The following is a 20,812-nucleotide window of genomic DNA, read 5'->3' as shown; positions in this document are numbered from 1 at the left end:
TTTTTTTTTTTTTTTTTTTTTTTTTTTTTTCGTATTCCAGACAGGCCGCAGAATCTCGCACTTCTATATAAAAACGCGAGATCAAAGTCGATCTCACTTAGGCTTGACTTAAGATGTGGTATTTTTCTTTCCGCATACCGAATAAACCATCCCATATGGCGCCGTGAGGATGAAGCTATAGCTCGCGTCCGTGAAGACAGTGAAACAGGAAGAGCAAGATAGGAGGGAGAGGGGGTGGGATGGAGGAAAAGGTGAAAAAAAATAAAATAAAGAAAAGACGCCCTCTTGTTTTGGGATTTCGTAAGACTTCCCCATGACTGTTACGCAAGCCAGCGTGGAATTGGCTTTCCCGAAGGGACGGAGGTATGGAAAGAGAATGAAGTGGAACAAGAGGAGGAAGAAGAAGAATAAGAGAAGTTGCTCTTTTTCCAAGCTATACGACTCTCGAAATTCCCTGGCAGTCGTATTACCACACAAAGGGTCCCGGTTTTATAAATAGTCTCGCTATGCCTGAGCCTCGCATAAAATCGAAAGGCTCCAACCGAGCGATCCGATCGGGACTGAAGACTCCGAGGACTTCAAGACTGAACGAGTGAAAAGACTCCAGTTGATTCCGACTTGTCGTACGAATCCTTCGGAGATGCGCTCACGAGTTTTCCTTACTCCCTATTTCTTTATGTTCATCATTCGAAAGCAGGAAATTTCATGTACAGTAAGTAGCCTTGTATGCGACGAGATAAATCCATTACACTCTTCGAATATCATTAACGACGTATATAACTGTGATACTACTTACTACTATGTATACGACTACTATCGGCTGCCCCGTTAGATATCGCGTTACAAGAGGCCCTAGTGTCAAAGGAGCGCCGAGTTATCGGTGCAGTTTTATCTCGCCGCGTGTCGCATCGCACGGACCTCTAGGAATCTTAAGATTGCCGTGCTTATATGAGAGAGAGAGAGAGAGAGAGAGAGAGGGAGAGAGCGAGTGAGTGAGAGAGAAGAAAATAAGATAAAAAATAACAAGTGATACATTGAAGAGGAAGAAATGCATTCTCTCCATTTCTTTGCATCTGTGTATATTCACGTAGGGAGGATGCGTGTGATACGCGGGGGAGGGAAATGCATAAAAAAAGGTATAAAGGTATAGAGGGATAGGAGATAGGGTCAGTCCTAAGGAGAAACTGAGAGACGTCTGTGGAGAGTGTAGGTATACACAGATACACCGAGAGAGAGAGAGAGAGAGAGAGAATAAGACTGGGACATGGGATGCATGGGATGCTGTGGTCCAGAGAAGACAGATGCTAACGACCAGAGCGGCACGAGCTACTAAGAGATACACAAGACCAAAGCTAAGACGGTTCGAGCTTGAAACACACACTCCGCATCGCGCACGTGCATAGTTATCCGATGTACCGGGTGACTCCGAATCACTCCGGGATTCCTTGACTCTGGAGAGAAGAGTCTCTCACTGACGATTCCACGAGGAATTCACGGGAAGAAAATAAGAGGGTTGTTACGAAGGTTAATCAGGAAATTTACGAAGCGTTTAAACTACCCGCAGCCCTTGTAGTTCTCAAGGGGCGAATGGGGATATTATTTGGGGCAAGTATTGGTATTTTCACACTAACCACACCCGGTACGGGAATAGGTTTACTACCCAGTGACATAGATTATAGGCTCTGTTTAAATCCGTGTATAAATACGGGGAGGTCTTCTTATAGCGTATACGGCGGTTCGCTGTACGCCCGCACTCCATAAGTACCTACGCAATGCATAGAATGCAAATTCGCACAGGCTGCATTCCTGCCAAGTGAATCTCGCGTGCATCGAACACCTCCCCCTCCTCCGTTTCTTCATCGAGCTCGCGCCCTCCCCACCACCTGCCTCTTCCTCGTCTACTACCACCTCCTTCTCCTCCTCCTCGTCCTCTTCCTTGACTTCTTCTTCGGCACCTTCTTCAGGTGTCTCTACTATACCTCGCCCGTGAGAGTAGCGTATCGCCGTGGCAGAAGACTTTTTTACATTTTTTTTTTTTTTCATCTCCCACCCTCCTCCTCCTCGCGCACCACCTCCTCACTCGGGAATAAGAATGAGTCCGGGGAGGAGAGTGGGAACTACGCTAGCCGCGAGGAATGCAGCGGAAAGACGGATGATAATTACGCGCCTAATTAGAAATTTCTTAAATTTCTTACTCGCGCTTGCGGCGCACGCCGAATAAATCATTTGATGGAATCTTAAGTGGCGCGTCGTGGAGGTGCTCGACTTACGAGGAGAGCTTTTTTAGTTTTCGTACTTGCGAGACAATTTACTTTACGAATTCTCCAGAGGAATGGTAAGAGATTTAGAGAGAGACGGAGAGAGAGAGGGGGAGAGAGAGAGAGAGAGAGAGAATCCTTTTAATCCTTAACTCTTGGAAAGTCTCGCAGACGTATACAGAATTTCACGTGAGAGATTTCTCTTCGTTACCTTGATGACGCTGTCGGATATAAGGCAGAGCCTGTACCAGTTACAGACCAAAAAGATTGAGAGACGGACAAACAGAGGCTGCATAAGACACAGTGTCGCGGGGGTGATCCAATAATACGGAGCTTTGGGTATAAATAAAGCCTCCGGTCCCGGAGATATTCTACGAGTCTCTCTCTCTCTCTCTCTCTCTCTCTCTCTCTCTCTCTCTCTCTCTCTCTCTCGCTCTTCCCTCCTCTGTTTCTTCTGCTCCTCCTCATTCTCTACCACCTCCTTCGCCTCTCCACTCTCCTTACACTATCTTCCGCTCTATCTCCTCCCGCTTTACGACATATGTGACATTTTTAAAATAGAATCCACCACCTCCACAGGCCACTCGTTCTCGGGTATGCTTATCGAAGACACTCCACGGAAGATCTTTTTGAATGTGACGGTTCTCCAAATTCATTGAGAAGCACCGAGAGAGATACGAGAACGGTAGGAGATGGATAACGCGATGTAGAATGAGGTGGAGTGGGAGGAGAGAGAGAGAGAAAGTGAACGTCTGGCTCTGTACTCTCGACTTTGAAGAGACAAGCGCGGTGTTTGAAGCGGCATAACGTGGGGCGGCGGCGTGTGGAAGGTGACTTCTTAATTAACGCCCAGGAAATTAAGGTGGCGCGTCTTAACAATATTGATTCTCGGAAGATCGTCCGAGTCCCTAATAGCCATCGATCTGCTAGCGTAATTGGGGAATGACGAGACGAAAATTCGGGAAGGCTCAAGTTGCGAGGTAATGCTTGCTCTGGCATCCCGAAACACAGCGCAATTGGTTGGCGCGGCTTGCAGCCATACGGGGTGCCCTCGGGGATAGGAGGGGGGCCTTAATTTCAACGAGATGTTGAGTAAGCATCCTGCCAATATCCAAAGGGGGACCCACCGTCCACCACCACCGCCACCACCGCCACCACCATCAAAACTACTACCACTAACAACCTATCCAGACAGTAGGTGACTTGGCTAAACGTGCGCGTTGCGTTACGTTAACGTTAACGTCGCGACGGCCGACGCCGATTTCACGTGACACCCACTGACCCAAAAGAGCACTGAATAGCGCTAGATTGTGATTTATTACGAAGGCCCCCTTCTATATAGAGGGAGGCGCGAAGAAAGGGCCCCACGACTTATTTTCCCCGATTTCGTACCGTGCGGACCCCCCTTCCTTATTCGCTTTACTCCCCCTGCCCACCTCGACCCTCCTCTTCCCTCCTCTCACGATCTCTCGAACAAAATGGCGAGTGACTTTCGACACGAGTGCGCAGCTTCGCGATTCAACGGAATCGGACGCTTTCGACACGTATACGTATACCTTAAGCGCACCCGAATCCATTCTCTCTTGAGATTGCAGTGTCCATCTATACCTATATATGTCTTTTCTTTTACAAAAGAAACACAAGACGCCAACGAATGGGCGAAGAACGCAAATAAAATCGATTCCCGAGAGCAACAATTGCTTCGAATGATTTCAATGGTTTCCTCGTAGGGAACGAGTCGAATTTTAATTGGCGTAACCGTCGCGCACTCGGCGGCTAATTTTTCAGCGCTCATTTCCCGTCATTGTGCACCTCCTCCCGGGCAATGAACAAGAAGGGACGAATGAGAGAAAGGAGAGAGATAGCGAGATCAAGCGCGAATGAGAGAAAAGGACGGACACGAGAACACTGGGCGGAGAGTTTTATAAGCATCGCTTGTGAGACCCACGTTCACCGTTTAATGCGTCGATCGTGCGATACGCATACGAATAACGCCAAGCCACGTGGATGTGTCCGCCGTACTGCGCACGGACGCACGGACGCACGGACGCACGGACGCGTACTTAACGCAATGTTAGCTCGCTCCGCCTCCGGACACGCCTTCTAATCTAAGCGAAACTAACGCATTTTGCTTCGTAAGACACTCGCAGTGGGGAGATAACGAGAGATCTGGCATTGCATTACTATTTGTCAGAAGGAACGAAAACAAGTCAGTTCACCTCGTTATTCCTATTTTTCATCCAATTTTTTTTAGGCTAATTAAATATATATACAACTCTTTTTTAAATATCATCTAACCCCACGAACACACTTGCCAGCTACCAGAGACTTCTTCTGCGAACGGACCTTAATACCTTTTTGTATGATTTATGAGAGAACATTAGTAGCTCCGCACGGTAGCACCAGAGATTAAGGTTAGTTTAGCCCGGGTAATTGTACCTATGTACTAATTGATAATCTTTACAGGCATACTATATGTATCAGGACCGACTACCTCTGCTATTCCAATGCATTGCTATAGGCTGTGGTACGCTCGTGTGACGCAATGCTTCCACGGTAGTTTAGTAGTACGACGAGTAAGGTTATTTTAGTCTAGGGTTCGGTAGGTAGTAGGTGCCACGAGTTTAGGAGTAAGATTGACAAGACAAGCCAAGAGCCGAAGAACTCGAAGCCCGGAGGCTGCACGAAGCGGGTTGCCCTTCCTTCGAGATTCTAACGGTTGATTCAATTTCCTCTCTTATTACTTCCATTAATAACATATGTGCATCGGCACTGGGAGGGATGCACGTCACTCGAGATAGCCGTGAATCGATTACCAGGAGTCGATGTGTCCTATCGATAAAACGTGAACTACTATACGCACCCTGTTACTCTGTACCATAGGTGGACACTGGAGTCATATGGTGAGACAATAAGAAGAAAATGACATGTCTTGAAGGGGTCACGAGAAGATGAAAAAAAAGGGGTGCGGGAACGAGATGAAGTGGATGGAAGCGAGGTGAGGAGCATAAGAGTTGAAGATCCTCCTTGGCTTGGTCCCTTCGTATTTTTAATCCAACCAGCACCGACATTAGATATAGGTATACGTGCTGTATGGCTGGACCTACGGGATGCTGCGTATAAGCATCCCGAATTCCCCCTACCGATGAAATGGCATGCGCGTGCGCGCCGCGTGTCTCTGTCTCCCCCTAAAAACGGGGTTAACAACACCGAATCTATTTATTTACCGGGATAAATCAACGCGGGCTTTACGAGCGGGCGTATATTACGCAAATCGCGGTGTTATATCAATCGCTAAGGAGACCCTCTCGGCTCCTCGGCTCCTCGACTCCTCGCCATCGCTTCATCGGTTTCTACTCTCTTTCTCTATCTCGCTCCTTTTCTCTTTCACGGTGCGTTTGTCTCTGTCGTTTACCATCTCTTTCGCTCTTGCGCTCTCTCTCTCTCTCTCTCTCTCTCTCTCTCTCTCTCTCTTCTCTCTCTATCTCTCTCAGTTAGCCGCACATTCTCCATTCGAATTTCATACTCTCGTACCTTCGCGCCCTCGTACTTTCCTCACGTGACAGCGACGAAACCCTATTGCCGAAAGAGACTTCTCGGAAGAGGCATCGCCCTGGACCAAAAGCTACTGTGATACCAGTGACAAACAGTCGCCACCCGGTGCATTCCCGTCACAACATCAACAGCCTCCATAGAGACTTGGAGCAATCTGGGAAACGAGTAATAAAAAGAGAAAAGGAGAAAACTAGAATTCAGTCTAACCATTAGACTAGACAGATGATGCTATAATGTGGATATAAAGCTGAGGATATATATATATATATATATATATATATATATATACACATATAGTTATGGTAGCCTTTTAAAAGAAAAAAAAATGAAGTAACACCAAGAGTCCTTGGACAACTATATTTTATCTGGTCATAATCTATATAGAGAGTATATTAATGATCGTCTAGAATATGTGAGAGATATCGATTCCCTCGATATCTATTAGTCCGAATGGAATAGCCGTGAAACGATAGGATTGGCGAGTAAACGAATCGGTACGATTAGTCACGGGGATCCGGATAAGAATCGCTCGGTATGTCCAGATACGATAGTATCAATAACCACGTGTTCTCGGGCTGTATCCTTGGCTCCTTTGCTCCTCTCTTTATACATATACTCTCATGTTCTCCGTATACCGGCGCAGGGACAATCTCCTACCCTATACCCTAGGACGCGTGCGTCTTCATATACACACGGAGCGAGCGAGTCGGCTCGCGCGCGGACGAGATCCCATTAAACGCACGAAAAACACAGCTCATAAAAGCAACTTCCCATGCATCATAAACACCCACGTGTCTACTTAGTGGCTCGGTGTGGATGCAGCCTCTGGACCCCTCGAGGTGAAACCGTTTCCTGTGTCGCAAGCCGCATCTCTCGTACCTGAAGGCTTCCCTGCTCATTTCCCTCACCTATCCCACCTGAACCCACCTATGCTCACGTACGCGCGGGCAAGCACGCACACTCTCACGCAGCCGGTAATATATCTGGTAAACGTAGGCGGGCCACGTGGGTTTGACAGCTAAACCCACGGAACTGGTTACACCCACGTTAAACGGGAAGACTAGGAAAAAGAAATCCAAGAGCGCACTCTCGCTGGAGGAGTTGCGTTTCACTCTCGATTTTCCGAAGAACGATCTCTGCCAATGTCAAATATGTATGATTTTTCTCAAAATTTCACGAGGCACGGTATAAACGATGCTGCGTGGGAGAGACTACGGTGTCCGAGACTGGATGCAACCGAGAGAGGATACGCATTCTAAGAGAGAGAGAGAGAGAGAGAGAGAGAGAGAGAGAGATGGAATAAGACACGTTCGGGAAAAATGGCGTATAGCCCCCAGTAGCGTGGGCAACGTGGCGTGTCTAATAAATAAGCGCTCCTTGCCTTTTTTTCCCGGACAATTAATTTACTTTTCAGCCCGGCCAGGCGCGCTGTGCGTTATTCAGTTTGAAATTGCGCCGCGCGCTTTCCACAAATGGAGTTGGTTTCGCCGGTAAGATACGATCGCCTCGGAAAAACGCCATAACTCCGTATCGTATATGGCGGCAATGCACAGGTGCATGCCACGGTTAACCCTCCCCCCGTAACCCCTCTGGCAACCTCCTCCACCGCTATAGCCACCACCTTCGCCAGAGACCGCCACTTCGCTCCTCCTCGACAGAGGACTCCCCGTGCGCTCCAGGCTCGCCGGAGTCGCATCGAGTCACATCGAGTCTCATCGGCCCCAACATAACCAGGACCCCGCCGCTTTCCTCGCCGAGCGATCGAACGCGCACGCAGAATGTCAATTGTTTCAGACTCTCCTGGCGACGCACTCGCCGTTCCACTCCGCGTGCGCGTGCGAGCTTACGTATGCGAGTGCGTGCACGCACATGCTCTCTCCTCTACCGAGTGCACCCCTATTGCACTCGAGTTGCATCGCGCGCACCGCGAACGAGTCTCGATACGTTTGGTCCATTTATACTTCTCTCTCTCTCTCTCTCTCTCTCTCTCTCTCTCTCTCTCTCTCACCTCACTCTTAACCAATACCCGCACAACCAACAGTTTGCCGACTGGTTGTAACGGATAAAAAATAATTAGTATGTTCGTCCCATGGTACTTCTAGAAATAGACCGGTCGCATAATCATCCGCGGATTCGAGACGGCTTTGGAAACTTGTACTCGGTCGGGCAAGAGGCGTATATTATCGCGCATACGACATACGTATCCTCTATGTGTCGTTTGATATTGCGACATCCAATTGGGAATTATACCAGGGAGAATCGTACGACAGGAGGTCACTACGTATATATATATATATATATATATATATATATATATATAACTGGGCCTAATGCAAATAGCATATATATATAACATATATACGTATACAATTATGTCACCATACGACTGTACGTTCACTAGGTCTCCATAGAACACGTTGGTGGCACTGTCAATTGTCTCTGCTGGTTAAAAGTAAAAGGTACAAGAAAAGGTACGGTGAATGGTCATAGGAGGCGAAAGGTTACGTCGATATTACGAGGGTGGTACATTGCGGTAGGACCTGGGAGCCTGTAAGGATCCGTAAGTCTCGATTTGAGAAGGCAACCTTGCGCCACGCTCGAAGGCGTGACTAGGCCGGAGGTCTCGATTATGATAACGCGTGGGCGACGACACGACGGGAAAACGAGATAGAGAGAGAGAGAGAGCGATAGAGAGTGACTGAGCGAGAAAGAGAGGGAGCGAGAGAACCATAGAGGAACGAGCCTACGCTCGCCCTTCGTTCGCTCCTTCATTCATAAATTCAGATTCCTCTTTCTCCCTCGCTCTCTCCTTCTCTACTTCGCCGTACTATTTCTCTCCAAGTCCGTCAAACATGTACGAGCCATGTAAACGGCTCGCATAGCGGTACATAGAAAGGCCCTTGCGCGAACACGTATTACAGCGTGTATAAGAAGCAATGGAAACTAATTTAGCGTGACGTAATGTAAGCACCCGTTAGAATTTCACGAGAACTCGTATTTAGTCTTGCGCGGACGTCGCGACGTCTGTCACCTTCACGCGGATCCAACAATGAATAATCCATGGGGTATCGAGAAACAATGCGACTCGGCCCACGTTGGAATTTCAGGTGTTTCAACCTAACGAGCCATTTGCATTAGGCCCAGTTACACCCTACGGACTATATTACTGTATACACAGCTTCCTGTACACCTCCGATACTCACGTAAGCAACCAAACGAAATACTTGCGAACGTTACACCTCTGTCAGAATGGTGTACAATATGGATGACGTCTAATGGAATATCAAAAATTTCGAAAAAAAAAATATTTTAATAATCACCAATCAAGTGCACCGAGACGAATGAAATTTCACGCGAAAATTGGTGCCGCGGTGGATATTTTATTTTTGACGTGACGTGAAAGTTTTCGCGGGACAATAGTACCGCCATCTTGGCCAAACGAGATGGTCCGGACGCTTCGGAGTATCTCGTGCTTCGCCACCACTTCCAATTACCCAAAATGCACTTTGATCGTTCCTTGGTACCATAATACATTATTACACCAGGGACGGCAAGTAGGCAATCCTATCACGGCTTGTAATTCGGGCTTCTCTCTACGTCTTATATATCCCTCAATGTGTCGTTCCTTCTCTTTGAATCTCTCTTGCGCTATCTCTTCGCATCGTTTTTCTCTCTTCGTTACCTCGGTGTTACGAGCGTCGACACGCGTTCAAGTCGCCGCGTCAAAGCCGCCTTAATACGCCGTAACGACGATCGCTAATAACGGGTAATTTACTCGTGGAGTGCGAGCGTTCGCGCGCGCCAGTACGCTCGTTGAACTTACTGGGTTTCACGTGCGACGTCGGGTGACGTCGGGGGACGTCGGGACAGTCTGGTAAATATATCGAGAAACTCTTTTTCCTGTAACGTCGCGCGTGTGGTAATTATATATTTTCAAACGTCACTATCGTTACCTTTATCACGTTTGATGCGTCTGCATATGGCGCACATGCGACGACCGCAATGCTGCCTTTCAGGCTTCTGTTCTGTGTCCAGAGTAACCATGGTTGCCTCCTAACGTTATCTCTAGCGTCAATCGACAAATTGATTACTGATTGGTAATTTCTCGATTCCATGCGCGACTATCGGCGATCTTTCACTGTTCGAGTCACTGTTATTACATGCACCATTGATAACGGTTCACTGCAGGATACAAAGTTCACTTCTTCACAGGCACCTCTTATCTTCGTTATCACTGATCCTTACGTCTGACTAGATTTACAGATCTTCATCCCGTGCCAAGAGATTCACGCCTATTCGATTCTAAAGGTAATTTTATTATGAGGTAAGGGATTGAGTCGCGGAAGAATTATATTTTCCGTAAGATTGGTCAACTTTTAAGAGGATAAGATGATTTTGGGTCTTTTACGTAAAAAACGATCAATGATTTACCATATAGATCCGTGAACAAGTTTACACGTACAGGTAAAGAGTTTAAGAGAAATAAAAGTATCCAGGTGGATTGAATTTTCTTAAATCCCGCTTCTCCACGGACAATTTAACTCGATTCGACCAAATTAATCCCAGATGGACCAAACGCAATTATGCACTCGTCCTAAATTGTATTAGCCACTGGCCATAGCAGCCACACACTGTGCTAATCGGTTCGAATTAATACGAATCAAGAGGATCTGTCAGCCGAGGTGGTCCTCGCCCTGGGCTTACTAACTAATCTAACAACCCGTAACCCTTGACTACTCGGAGCGGAGTATAGAAACGCTCGCGCGAAATACACGCTTTCGAAAACAACGAGACACGTGAAAAAGAAAAAGAAATTTATGAGGAGAGTGAAAGTCCTTGCCGAATCCTCGTTGGCCAAGATAAATCAAGTGCCATGGGGATATACACAAGGATACGTATGAAATTCGGTACAGATATTTTCCTTTTTTTTAAACTCTTTACTATCTCTCTCTTTCTCCCTGCCAACGTATGGCATGTCCTTCTCTTTCGCTATCCGGCGTATCCTGTCAGATCCCCGTAGTAGATAAATGAATAATTAGCAATCCGAGTCAGAAGGTGGTCCAGCGCTACCGCGAGAGGCGCATTACGGATTTTTCGGCAGGACGCTCCAGCAGCCCGGACTGTTATTTTTAAAGCAGTCGCAAAAGAGAGATCGCGCCGAGATAAGGGTCTCTCCACACCGAGCGATCGTTGGGCAATCTTCAAAAAAGTTCAAGTCGTATCCGAGAGCGTCGTCACCGTCATCGCCGTCGTCCTAGAGAAGCAGCATTTAATCTCGCGTCCCGTTGCCATGGCGTCGCTCTTACCGCCAAGGCCTGATTGATTCCCCCGTTGCTTTTCCCTTATTTATAATCAGCGCCTCTAATTAACCGTACGGAGGGTTAATCGCGTAATCTGTTATGTTAACGACGTATCAAGTTACGAAATGAACGTTAGCTCGCGCCATGGACACGATCTACGGGTCGAGCAGTATCACTGTAACCAGACAGTCACCCGGTATATCCACTACCACTAACCACTACCTTCCTTATTTAACCCCAGCGCGACCCTTGACACTCGATTTCCTTTATATTCAACCAGTCGCTGGTCTAGTCCGATAGGCAATAAAAATCTCTCAAAGAGATTCCTACCTAATGTCTCTAGCAATCTAGAAGCCGCCACAGGCTGACTTCACTCCCGAAAGATCATCTCTAATCGCATCCTGAGATCACTCGAGATCGTATTCTCATGGTGGGTCCGGACCGAGGATGGGGCGCACCTCGGAGAATCAATTTTCTGGGTGTGATTCGTTAACGCCACTCGATTGGGTCCCGACTCGCCTGGACCAGGTTCGACTGCCGCTATCGAACACCGAAGATTCAACCGTGCGGTATATCTGTCAGACGTTAATTTCACATTCATAATCCGAGCAGACGATTCAATCGCACAACGCGATTTAATTAATGGCGCCGTGTAATGTTGCTGCGGGCTGCTGCTCCTAGCCGAACCGTTCTCAGACCGCTTCGATTTGATTTAATTATCAGATTTTATCTGCTTGATAGGGATCGGTTCATTACTGCTCACGAACCCGGGGGCCCCGATTACTCGCGGTAACGACTACTAACGCTACCTATACTAGGCACTGGTTCTAGCTCGAGCCGTATAAGTAGAGCGCGTAAGGATCTTTAGGATATTACACTAAAGGGGGATGACAGCTAACCGATCCGACGGACAACAAACTCCGTTGAGAAATCATTGATGATCCGATTTGACAGATGCCGAGTGAGTCGAAGAAAAAATTAATCCCGCAACGTTTCAAAAGGAACCGACAAGTGGGTCCCTATTGCTGTCAGTGGTAACACGATAACGCGATGATAACAGGGTATGCGAGCACGCGCGTACAAAGACAACGACCAGCTATTACTTCGTGTTTGGTAAACACGGAGTCACTAGCAGGGGTTGAAGGCAGCAGGGGTAACGAGTGCGACGGGGTAAGGGTTCACACCTGATAAGAGTAGCAGACGGGGAGAACCAGCCGAAGGACACGTGTCGTACTAAAAAAATTTGACAGTTGCCAGTTGACCAAACAAACGTAAAACAAATCCAGCTGATCGGCCAGCTGAAGCTAACTGATCTGGAGCGTGGATCTTTTATTTTATATTAAAAATAAATCACACCATTCGAAGGTTAATCGAATAAGATTTCTTCGGGTCGTCTTTGCTCTATTTGACAGCACGTATAATCACAATGATTAGGCTCCCGTCAATCCTTGTCACCGCACATCCAATCGAAAAATCGTACACTTACTTCACAGAGACACAAACACGCGATTAATTACGTTCGTAGATGAATAATCACTTTTGGGACTTAAAAAAGAATCCAGCGCGAAAGACGTCCGTGGTATCTTGATAGGAGTCGCATGTCGAAAGTAACGTAAAAAGCAGGTAACGTGCGATGTTCACGTGACGTCCTTAGCTCGGGTTCACTGCTGGGGGCCCCAGGGTGAGGAGTTGGCCCAGAACGTGGGGCATGACCGGGACGGAGACCGGGATGAAAACCGGGATGACCTAGCGAGGACGAGGAGACACTCGACAGCCCTTGCGTCTCTTTCCCTCTAGGGCACCCTCCTATATTTTTCTTCCTTTTCTTTTACTTCTCGTGTCCTTCTCGCGCGCGTCCGTCCATCGGTCTGTCCGTCCGTTTCGTCCGTCTATCTGTCTATACGTGTTATACAGCGTGTGGGAAGAGAATCGGTTCGTTCCGTATGATCTGCAGCCGGTCTCTCGGTTCGTCTCTGACTGGAGTTGTGTGCGCGACTCGAGCCCGTCCACGGGGACCACGTGACGGCCCCTGCAGGAGGTAGAACGTTTCCTTCGTGTGTGTCTTCACTCGGGACGTGTACGTGTGCTTACGTGTTTCAACGTAAGAACGTATTACGCTCTTGGAACTCGCCGGGGGCCGGGCCCCGCAACACACGGGGACCGCTTGCACCACCACGGACATCCAACCGGTGGGAGAGATACTGAACCTACCTATCTACCTACCTACCTACCTACCTACCTACAGGGAGAGCTGAACCTGAACGCGGAGGAGTAAGAGGATGAAAAGCAGGAGGAGACCGTGGAGAGGATCGTGGCGCGTGCCCAGAGTTAGCTGAAGTCATCGGGATTCATCTAGAGTTGAGAATTCTTTCGAATGCTCATAAACATGTCAAATTTTGAGTACCGTAATATGGGATGTATATATAAATATATGGGTGTATGTATTTATATATCGTTAGGGAAATATACGATTCCTTCTGTCTGGTACATTGGTCGAAATAGACGTGCTACCGACTGTCGCGTGACTGGACTGTCGACGAGGAACGGATTTCCGACCGGAATCTCAGGAAGAATTTAAAGAGGCCCCAGTGGGCCCTTTAATATCACTCCTCGCCAACTCTGTCACTTGGCGATTCAATGGGTCCAATTCGTGAGCAGGTGTGTCCTTTTCACTGGGATACTCAACAGGTGGCAGAAAATCGATTTGATCTAGCACCATGGTGAATGTCTCTTTTGAGGTATGGTAAAGGTATGGTAGGGTCAGGGCGACACTCGTAAGGAACGGAAGTGCTCGCCTACACCATGATAAGGCCCTCGAGCTGTCGGGTGCTCGTAGGGCCCACACTAGTCTCTCGATCATCTCGCCCACTTGACATACGTGTTTTGTAAGATTCGCTTCCTCGCAGTTTCCATGACGACGCCCACGGAAGAGACTGCCGAAATCTCGATCGCCTACGCCGGTCCAGTCGACCGATAGATTGACATTTCGATGCTGATCTTTCTCAAAAATAAAAAAAGGATGAATGAAAGAGCGAGAGAGAGAAACCCGTATACGTAACTGCGAGAGGGAAGGACAGAAATATTATAATACACAACCCGAATAATATTAATGATATATTAAATTTAACGCGGCGTTCAAATCCACCCACCAGCTGTGCCAAGTATCAAACCGGATAACAAACTACAGACCGACACGAGGTCTCTACCAACGAAGAAACTGGAAAAAGAATCTCAACGACACGGAGTGACACTCTCTTGGCAACCGGTCCCACTGCCAATTTCCTCAAGCACAATTAACAACGAACAATTAAAAATCCAACGAGCGACTCCACGTTAACGAGCTTCTTCTCGCCATAGCGATTCGCTCAAGGTGAATTCAGCTGGTAGGCGGTTGGCGTCGATTTTCATATACATACAAGACTTTGAGATATTTTTGAAAAAAAATTTTTTTTTTTTTAATAATACCATACGTGATTTTTCATAGCTTAATAACCGTGCCAATTTTTTGGGTCAACTCGTGGGTTTTCTCGCGAAGTCATCGCGACGCTTTTCATCGGAGTCTTGACTAACGTCTACACTTAAAACCACATTGCGTTCTGATTACGATAAGACTTAGCCTCGTCAACCATTTCGGAATAAGTGACCTATATAAAATTGAAGCTAAAGGATGAGGACTATAGGCGTTGACCCAATTTAGACGAATTCGTGATACTGATAACAAATACTTATTGTAAGAGATGTCCGAGAAGTATGTCAGGATTCTCTCCAAGGACCGGAAAAATCTTGCGTAACACGTATGAGTCAAGGATTTGTGGAATTTGTGTAATCTTCCGGTCAGGTTTGGTCCAACCGAAATTTGGTAGGAGTGTTAGCTCACCCGCGCAAGTTCTACGTGATACCACTAATAATAGAACGGGGCCGTAGTACTCGCAAGACAATTACGCCGATTTATTTGTACTGGCAAGAAGCGTCGCGACGTCCCAGCGAAGACTGCCACCGTCGTCTACCTGTTGTTTCTATTTACCCGGCATACCGGACTGAGCTATTTCCAGTACCTCGAGTAACCACGCTATACTAATTTTCAAATAGGGAAGATTTCAAGTATCCTCATTAAGTCATCACCCATGCAGATATTAATAACGTCAATATGCAGATATAATTAACGTCAATAAGAAAATATACTAAAAATATACACCGAATGATACCGTAGAAAAAAATGTTTCAATGTAAAGGTGCAATAAAAAAATAGAAAAAAAATATATATATAATTATCAAAACAGAAAAGTATATACAGTTACGTCTATGAATAAAAATAAAGTCCGTCTGACGCAACTCGCGTTTAGAATTTCGTGACATTTTTTTTCCGACAGTTCAAAAGCACGTAGGTACGCAAAAACAATGCAATCGTACACGTGCTGGTTTACAGACATAACAAAGAAAGCTAAAAAGTCAAATGCATTTCAAGAGATCGACCCGCGCGCACTTCTCAGCGTTGCCTAACGCGTGTCTCGCGATCCTTCGTATTAAAAGAGCACGTCGTTCGTTATCTACGGCGAGCGAGAGAGAGAGAGAGGAAAAAACAATGAAAGATACGAACGACAAAGAAGAGAAGATCGGTAAGGAGGGAATCACCAAATGGAAAGTGGATGCCGGAAGGTTGTCAACAAATATCCAGAAATGGCCTCGGCCCATTGGAAACCAATTAAAATGGGATTATTAAAATGTCAAAAGTGACGAGAGAAGACGAAAGCCCCCTGGGGGAAAAATTACTGGATGACACAATGGCGCGAAGCCCCGTGTAATCCCCTGCCCAAACTCCAATCCAACAACGTAGTTTTCTATTTCGATATCGCTGCGGCCACGAATTTCCTAAGACGCCAAATGACAAATCCTCGGCTTATACCTAAGCAAGAAATTAAAAAAAAAAATAAAATAAAATTCGAAAAAGAAAAAAAAGAACTTAGCGATTCTACTAAGTATTTCTTGTCGACGTTTAGGGAAAGGATAAAACGGAAGCCATTCTATCTGCGCATGCGCTCTCGCCTGCTGGCATTAAATAAATTGCAACAGGCAATCCGGGGAAGTCACCGTACCGAAGGGTGAGCACAGAGAGAGGGATGCCACAGAAGCCAACCAAAGTAAAGGGAAGGAAAGGGAAGTCGCTTTGCACACAATTTCCACCGGGCGGTATCTTTGCGCGAAAATAAAGTGTTACGCGTCGGCGCGGCCGCCGAGAGAGAAACGGTAGTAAGGCCTTATTAACATTTCTGCGTGGATTCGAGGCGAGATTAAATTGACAGGGAGGATTTGCGAGTCGTTTGTTACCCGACTCGCTGTCCGGCCACAAAGCCGATCCTGTTTGCCGATCGGATCGGATGAGTCTACTCCTGGAAGGACGACCTCGTCCCTCGCCAGCAGCAGCGAATTTTCCCTCGAATTCTCTCCAGCCAATGACCTGACCTAACACCTATCAAAAATATTCATCTCTATCGCCCTGTCTTTTTACATTACAAAAAAAAACGAGTAACCACTCCAAAGATCCACCCACTCAATTTCGAAACCCAGATTCAATAATACAGATAGAGTAGGAGTGGCGTGAGATCGATCCGCGTAGATTACCGGTACATAAGAGATTAAGGGAAAAGTCCGATCTTCTCATAAATTAAAAAAAAAAAAAGTCCAAACCCATTTTTTAATATCCAACTGGGTAAATCGAACTGACCAAGGATCAAGAGGCGAGAGAGACGAGACGAGGTTTCTTGAAAGAGTCGAAAATTCGAAGAGGGAGTTACGCAAGCAAGATTCGGCTGCCAATCCGTCGGTAATAATCTCATTAAAGGCCCCTGACGATTTAATGACACGTCGATGGTCCCGACGCGGTATTACTTTCGAAATCGTACCCCGGGTTCAGTACACATACGTTAGTATAGACAGTCGCGTAGGGCACAACGGAATATACATGTGGATAGATCCAGGGATCAGCACATGGAGTAGCAACGGTAGCTGCGCTACCATCGGTAGCAGCGCAAGTGGCGTCAGCACAACGAGAGAAGGTGATCCAAGCCTTTTTGTTTGGAAAGCGACGCTAACGAGCGATACCCCTTTCCTTCCCGAGTGGTATAGAGTGGACTGGTGCTGCATACCAGAGAACTAGACAAAAGTAGAGCACAGCCACCTATGACTACTAGAGTAGATTGGAAGTCCAGTATTTAGTAGACTGGAATACCATTAACGTGTTATACGCGAATCGGTACAGTCTGCAATATGTATATCTGTGTGCAATGGTAAGCAGTGGGTGGTCGCACAGATTCGCTTGTACACTGAGAAAAGGGCTGCTATGGGTATTGGAGTGGTGGATTGGAGTATGTACTACTCTCTGTTGGATTATGTGGCCTAGTGCTGTTACGATCTATTCCAAGCTCTATTCTAAGTCTGTCCAACGATGCGTCGTCTTATTAATGCCCTCCCTCGAGTCGCAGGAGCAACGGGGCTAACAGCTGCAGATGCTTCATAATAGAACGCGGATAAACTTGGATCCTCTCGCTCTAGTCTGCCTTTCCTAGAGTTTCGCGGAGTCTTTTTTATGAGAACAGTGCAGGCAACGTGACGGAATTTACTAGAGGCGGTAAACCAGAGAATTCGTGGACGGCTGATTGACTAGGGGGAACCTACGGATATGATAGAACAATTTTTATAAGTGATAGCAAAATTTTTTTAATCAATTACATTTGGCGTAAAATAATTAATTTTTTTTTTTTTATATACTACCAGATTCACCTCATACGTGTTCCTTCTATTGATTCTACATGGGGAATGTTGTCGCTATGGGAGTGGCGGGGTTACTCGATTTCAATGGGTTTTGGAACTCTAAGGGCCCGTAGGTACTGCGTAACCTGTGTGAATGTATATATATATATAGTACGTGTTACTTCGAAAGTCTCGTTCGCGTTAACGAAGGGTTATTTACTGTAGCTGCAAGCCGCCCCACAAATTCTTCGCTATCGCGATAACGCCGCTTGGCATTGGAGCAATTGGCTGGGGGCCAATCGCTGACTACTTTGTCGGAAGAACTTGAAGGAAGCTGATTGTCTTAGCGTGTACCTATAGCGAGCATGAAGTAGAGGGGAAGCAAGACAATAATAGCGTCGTACAAATTCTAGATCACCGTTTTTCGATGGTCGAACGTTTATTTAAAGTAGATAAGACGTATCTTATTCGGACGTTCGTATAAGGGTAATTCAGAACTAAGGCAAGAGCTTGCACGAGTTTATTCGTAACGGCTCGACGAAGAAAAGGCCGTTTTCAAAAATGCCGTTCGACAAACAATTTTCGAGGTATTTAGCGACAAAAATTATTCTCTGACCTTCCTTACGGAATCACGCAAAATAGAGAACAGTCATATCTAACTACATAAAACGATGCGATAAAATGGAATCACATACCCGTGCACTGGAGAGATGAGTACCCGAGACGTGGACTGACAAAACGTAATGAAAAATTGGTCCTAGCAATCCTCAAAATGGGGAACCGAGAGGCGTACTGCGATATATCCCCTACCTCGATCAGATTAGCGGATAGATCAACTTCAGCCTGCGGACGTCAATTGTTTCGACAAACTCGAAGAAATCCTGGCATCCTTTGCTATTGCGCTGGCTACAGTGTTCTTTTCGACAGGTGAGAATCTCATCCACTTTTACTCATTCAACGTACTTGGTGCAGCCACTGCAACCACCGGAACCCTCCAGATCGCGAAGACGCTCGCCGTTTCTCCCGTGCTGTTGGATCTGCAGGGTGTGTGCTCCGATCCTGGCTGGGCTTTCTCCTCACTGATGCTACGCCAGCCCCGTAGCTGGCTCTCCGGAGGCCCGTAGCAATAAAAATATTTAACGAAATTCTTTCGGATCTGCTTGACGAAGTCAAAACAAAAAGACACGTTCCCTGAATGGGAATAAATAGGGTTTTTAAATCATTCCAATTTCACGCGAAATTCTGCATAAACCATCGGGTTTACGACGCAAGCCCTTTTTTACAAATTTTGTGATAGGCCCAAAATACCCTACTACGCGCACACATACTATCACTTCACCTCGATTAGGAGTCTATACGGATACTCCCTGTAATTTTTTATCAGGAGTAATAGATCCGGCGTCGCGACGTCTCAAGACATGTATTGGCGCTCGACGTAGGGCGCCATCGTGCATACACACCTATATACACTGTAGGTAGTCACTCAAGAGAATCCAACGGGTTATTCTTAAATTTAACAACGATCCGAGGTTTAGGGCGCGCATCGTCCCGTGTAAACTGTTTGAATTAATGCTGCCTTTAAATGCGTCTTATGTGTTTTATGTGTTTTCCTTACTTTCGGTGTATTTATAGAGAATGACTAGAAGCTAGCGCGACGGTCACGATGACGATGACGACGATCAAGTCGATATACCGATCTCCCCAAAGAGCCCGCGAGATAAACTGAACGTAATTTTAATAAAAATAAATAAAACGCTTATTCACGTAGACTAATCGAGAACGACTACTGTCAGAAATCTTTCTCAGTTCTCGTTTACGAACAGACTCGAGAGTCTGATAAAGCAGCCACATCCTGTTTGCAGACGGTGCGAAGTCTGCTCCGACGAAGTTATATATTCGCCTTTCTTAAGAAAATCGTCTAGAATTTCCTCGAAATTATCGAGACATTCTCGTCGCTTTTCTGAAATGCTCAATAGTAGTCAGCAACGCTATTTTACGAGAGAAAACGTCGGTACGATCTACCTCTGAAGAGATCAGGCGTCGTTAGACAGCAATTTGATACAATGAAAACCAAATTCATATTTACAGAAAGTATCTCTGAGATATTCGTACAAAGTCCAGCCCATTAACTAACTTGGACTAAGGGATGGTCGCTTTATATATTGTTTGGAAATGGTAGACGGTAGGTGTTGAGAAAGCGGGAAAACCTAGTTTCGGAGTAACGGGAGAGATTGGCAAGGGTGCAGTTTTCTTGGAATCTTCGGATGAGAAATTTAAAGTAAAATGCAGGAAATACCAAGGAAAATATTAACGAGACGTTTTAGCAGGATTCCATGCAATAATCGGCAAGCAATAATATATTTGATCAGAATTCTACAGCCCTACAGACCTTCCAGTCGTACGCGTGTTATCCCATGACATCTCATGGTACAATCACAATCGGATGTCAATTCTAACCATTGTCAATGCTGTTCCGCGGTGCCGATTGCCCGGCAATGCGCCAACTGCACATTTACAATCGGTCGGACAACGTAAAGCTTTGAAAGTATCGCTGAAGAAATAAACGAATTTAAAGTCGTCGCGACAAGGTCCGAGATAGAGACATCGAGTAATTAAATTTTCGAATGTTCATACCATAAAATTATATGATATCCATATTTGATGAAAGGCGATAAATTTTATGTACATTCTTTCTTTGGTATCGAGTAAAATTAAAAAATACAGTGACAGTTAACAAATCGTTCAATAAAACTTTTCTATGCATCCCTAGCCCATAGATGTTAAACGTCCAGATGATTCCAGCATTACGAGTTCCTCCATTTAATTTTCCATATCAAATCCGTGTTCCAAGTCAAAGTTCATGACCTCTACGCATCCCTACATACTTATTTTTCTTCTATCCGCAACTGTTACCGCATTCTCTAAAATTAGCATTAACCCCCCCCCCCCCCC

At 46.2% G+C, this 20,812-nt stretch overlaps 1 protein-coding gene across 6 annotated transcripts in view; it reads right to left on the bottom strand.

Annotated features, from left to right (window-relative positions):
* Window positions 1-20,812, bottom strand: part of LOC107264932 (MKL/myocardin-like protein 1) — a 116,367-nt gene that overhangs the window by 8,192 nt on the left and 87,363 nt on the right. The window contains exons 1-2 of one of the 6 annotated variants that reach the window (XM_015733750.2): window positions 12,470-13,096; window positions 9,767-10,115 (exon numbers count right to left, since the gene is read on the bottom strand). The exons of the other annotated variants lie outside the window; for them this stretch is intronic. Of the exons in view, the coding sequence (XP_015589236.1) occupies window positions 9,767-9,857 (91 nt within the window). The 5' untranslated portion in view covers window positions 9,858-10,115; window positions 12,470-13,096. Of the gene's footprint in view, window positions 1-9,766; window positions 10,116-12,469; window positions 13,097-20,812 lie in introns of those variants that run through there. 6 annotated transcript variants of the gene reach the window in all.

The sequence above is a fragment of the Cephus cinctus genome, unplaced genomic scaffold, assembly GCF_000341935.2.
Source record: "Cephus cinctus unplaced genomic scaffold, Ccin1 Ccin1_scaffold0204, whole genome shotgun sequence".
NCBI lineage: Eukaryota > Metazoa > Arthropoda > Insecta > Hymenoptera > Cephidae > Cephus > Cephus cinctus.
This window is presented reverse-complemented; position numbering and strand designations above follow the sequence as displayed.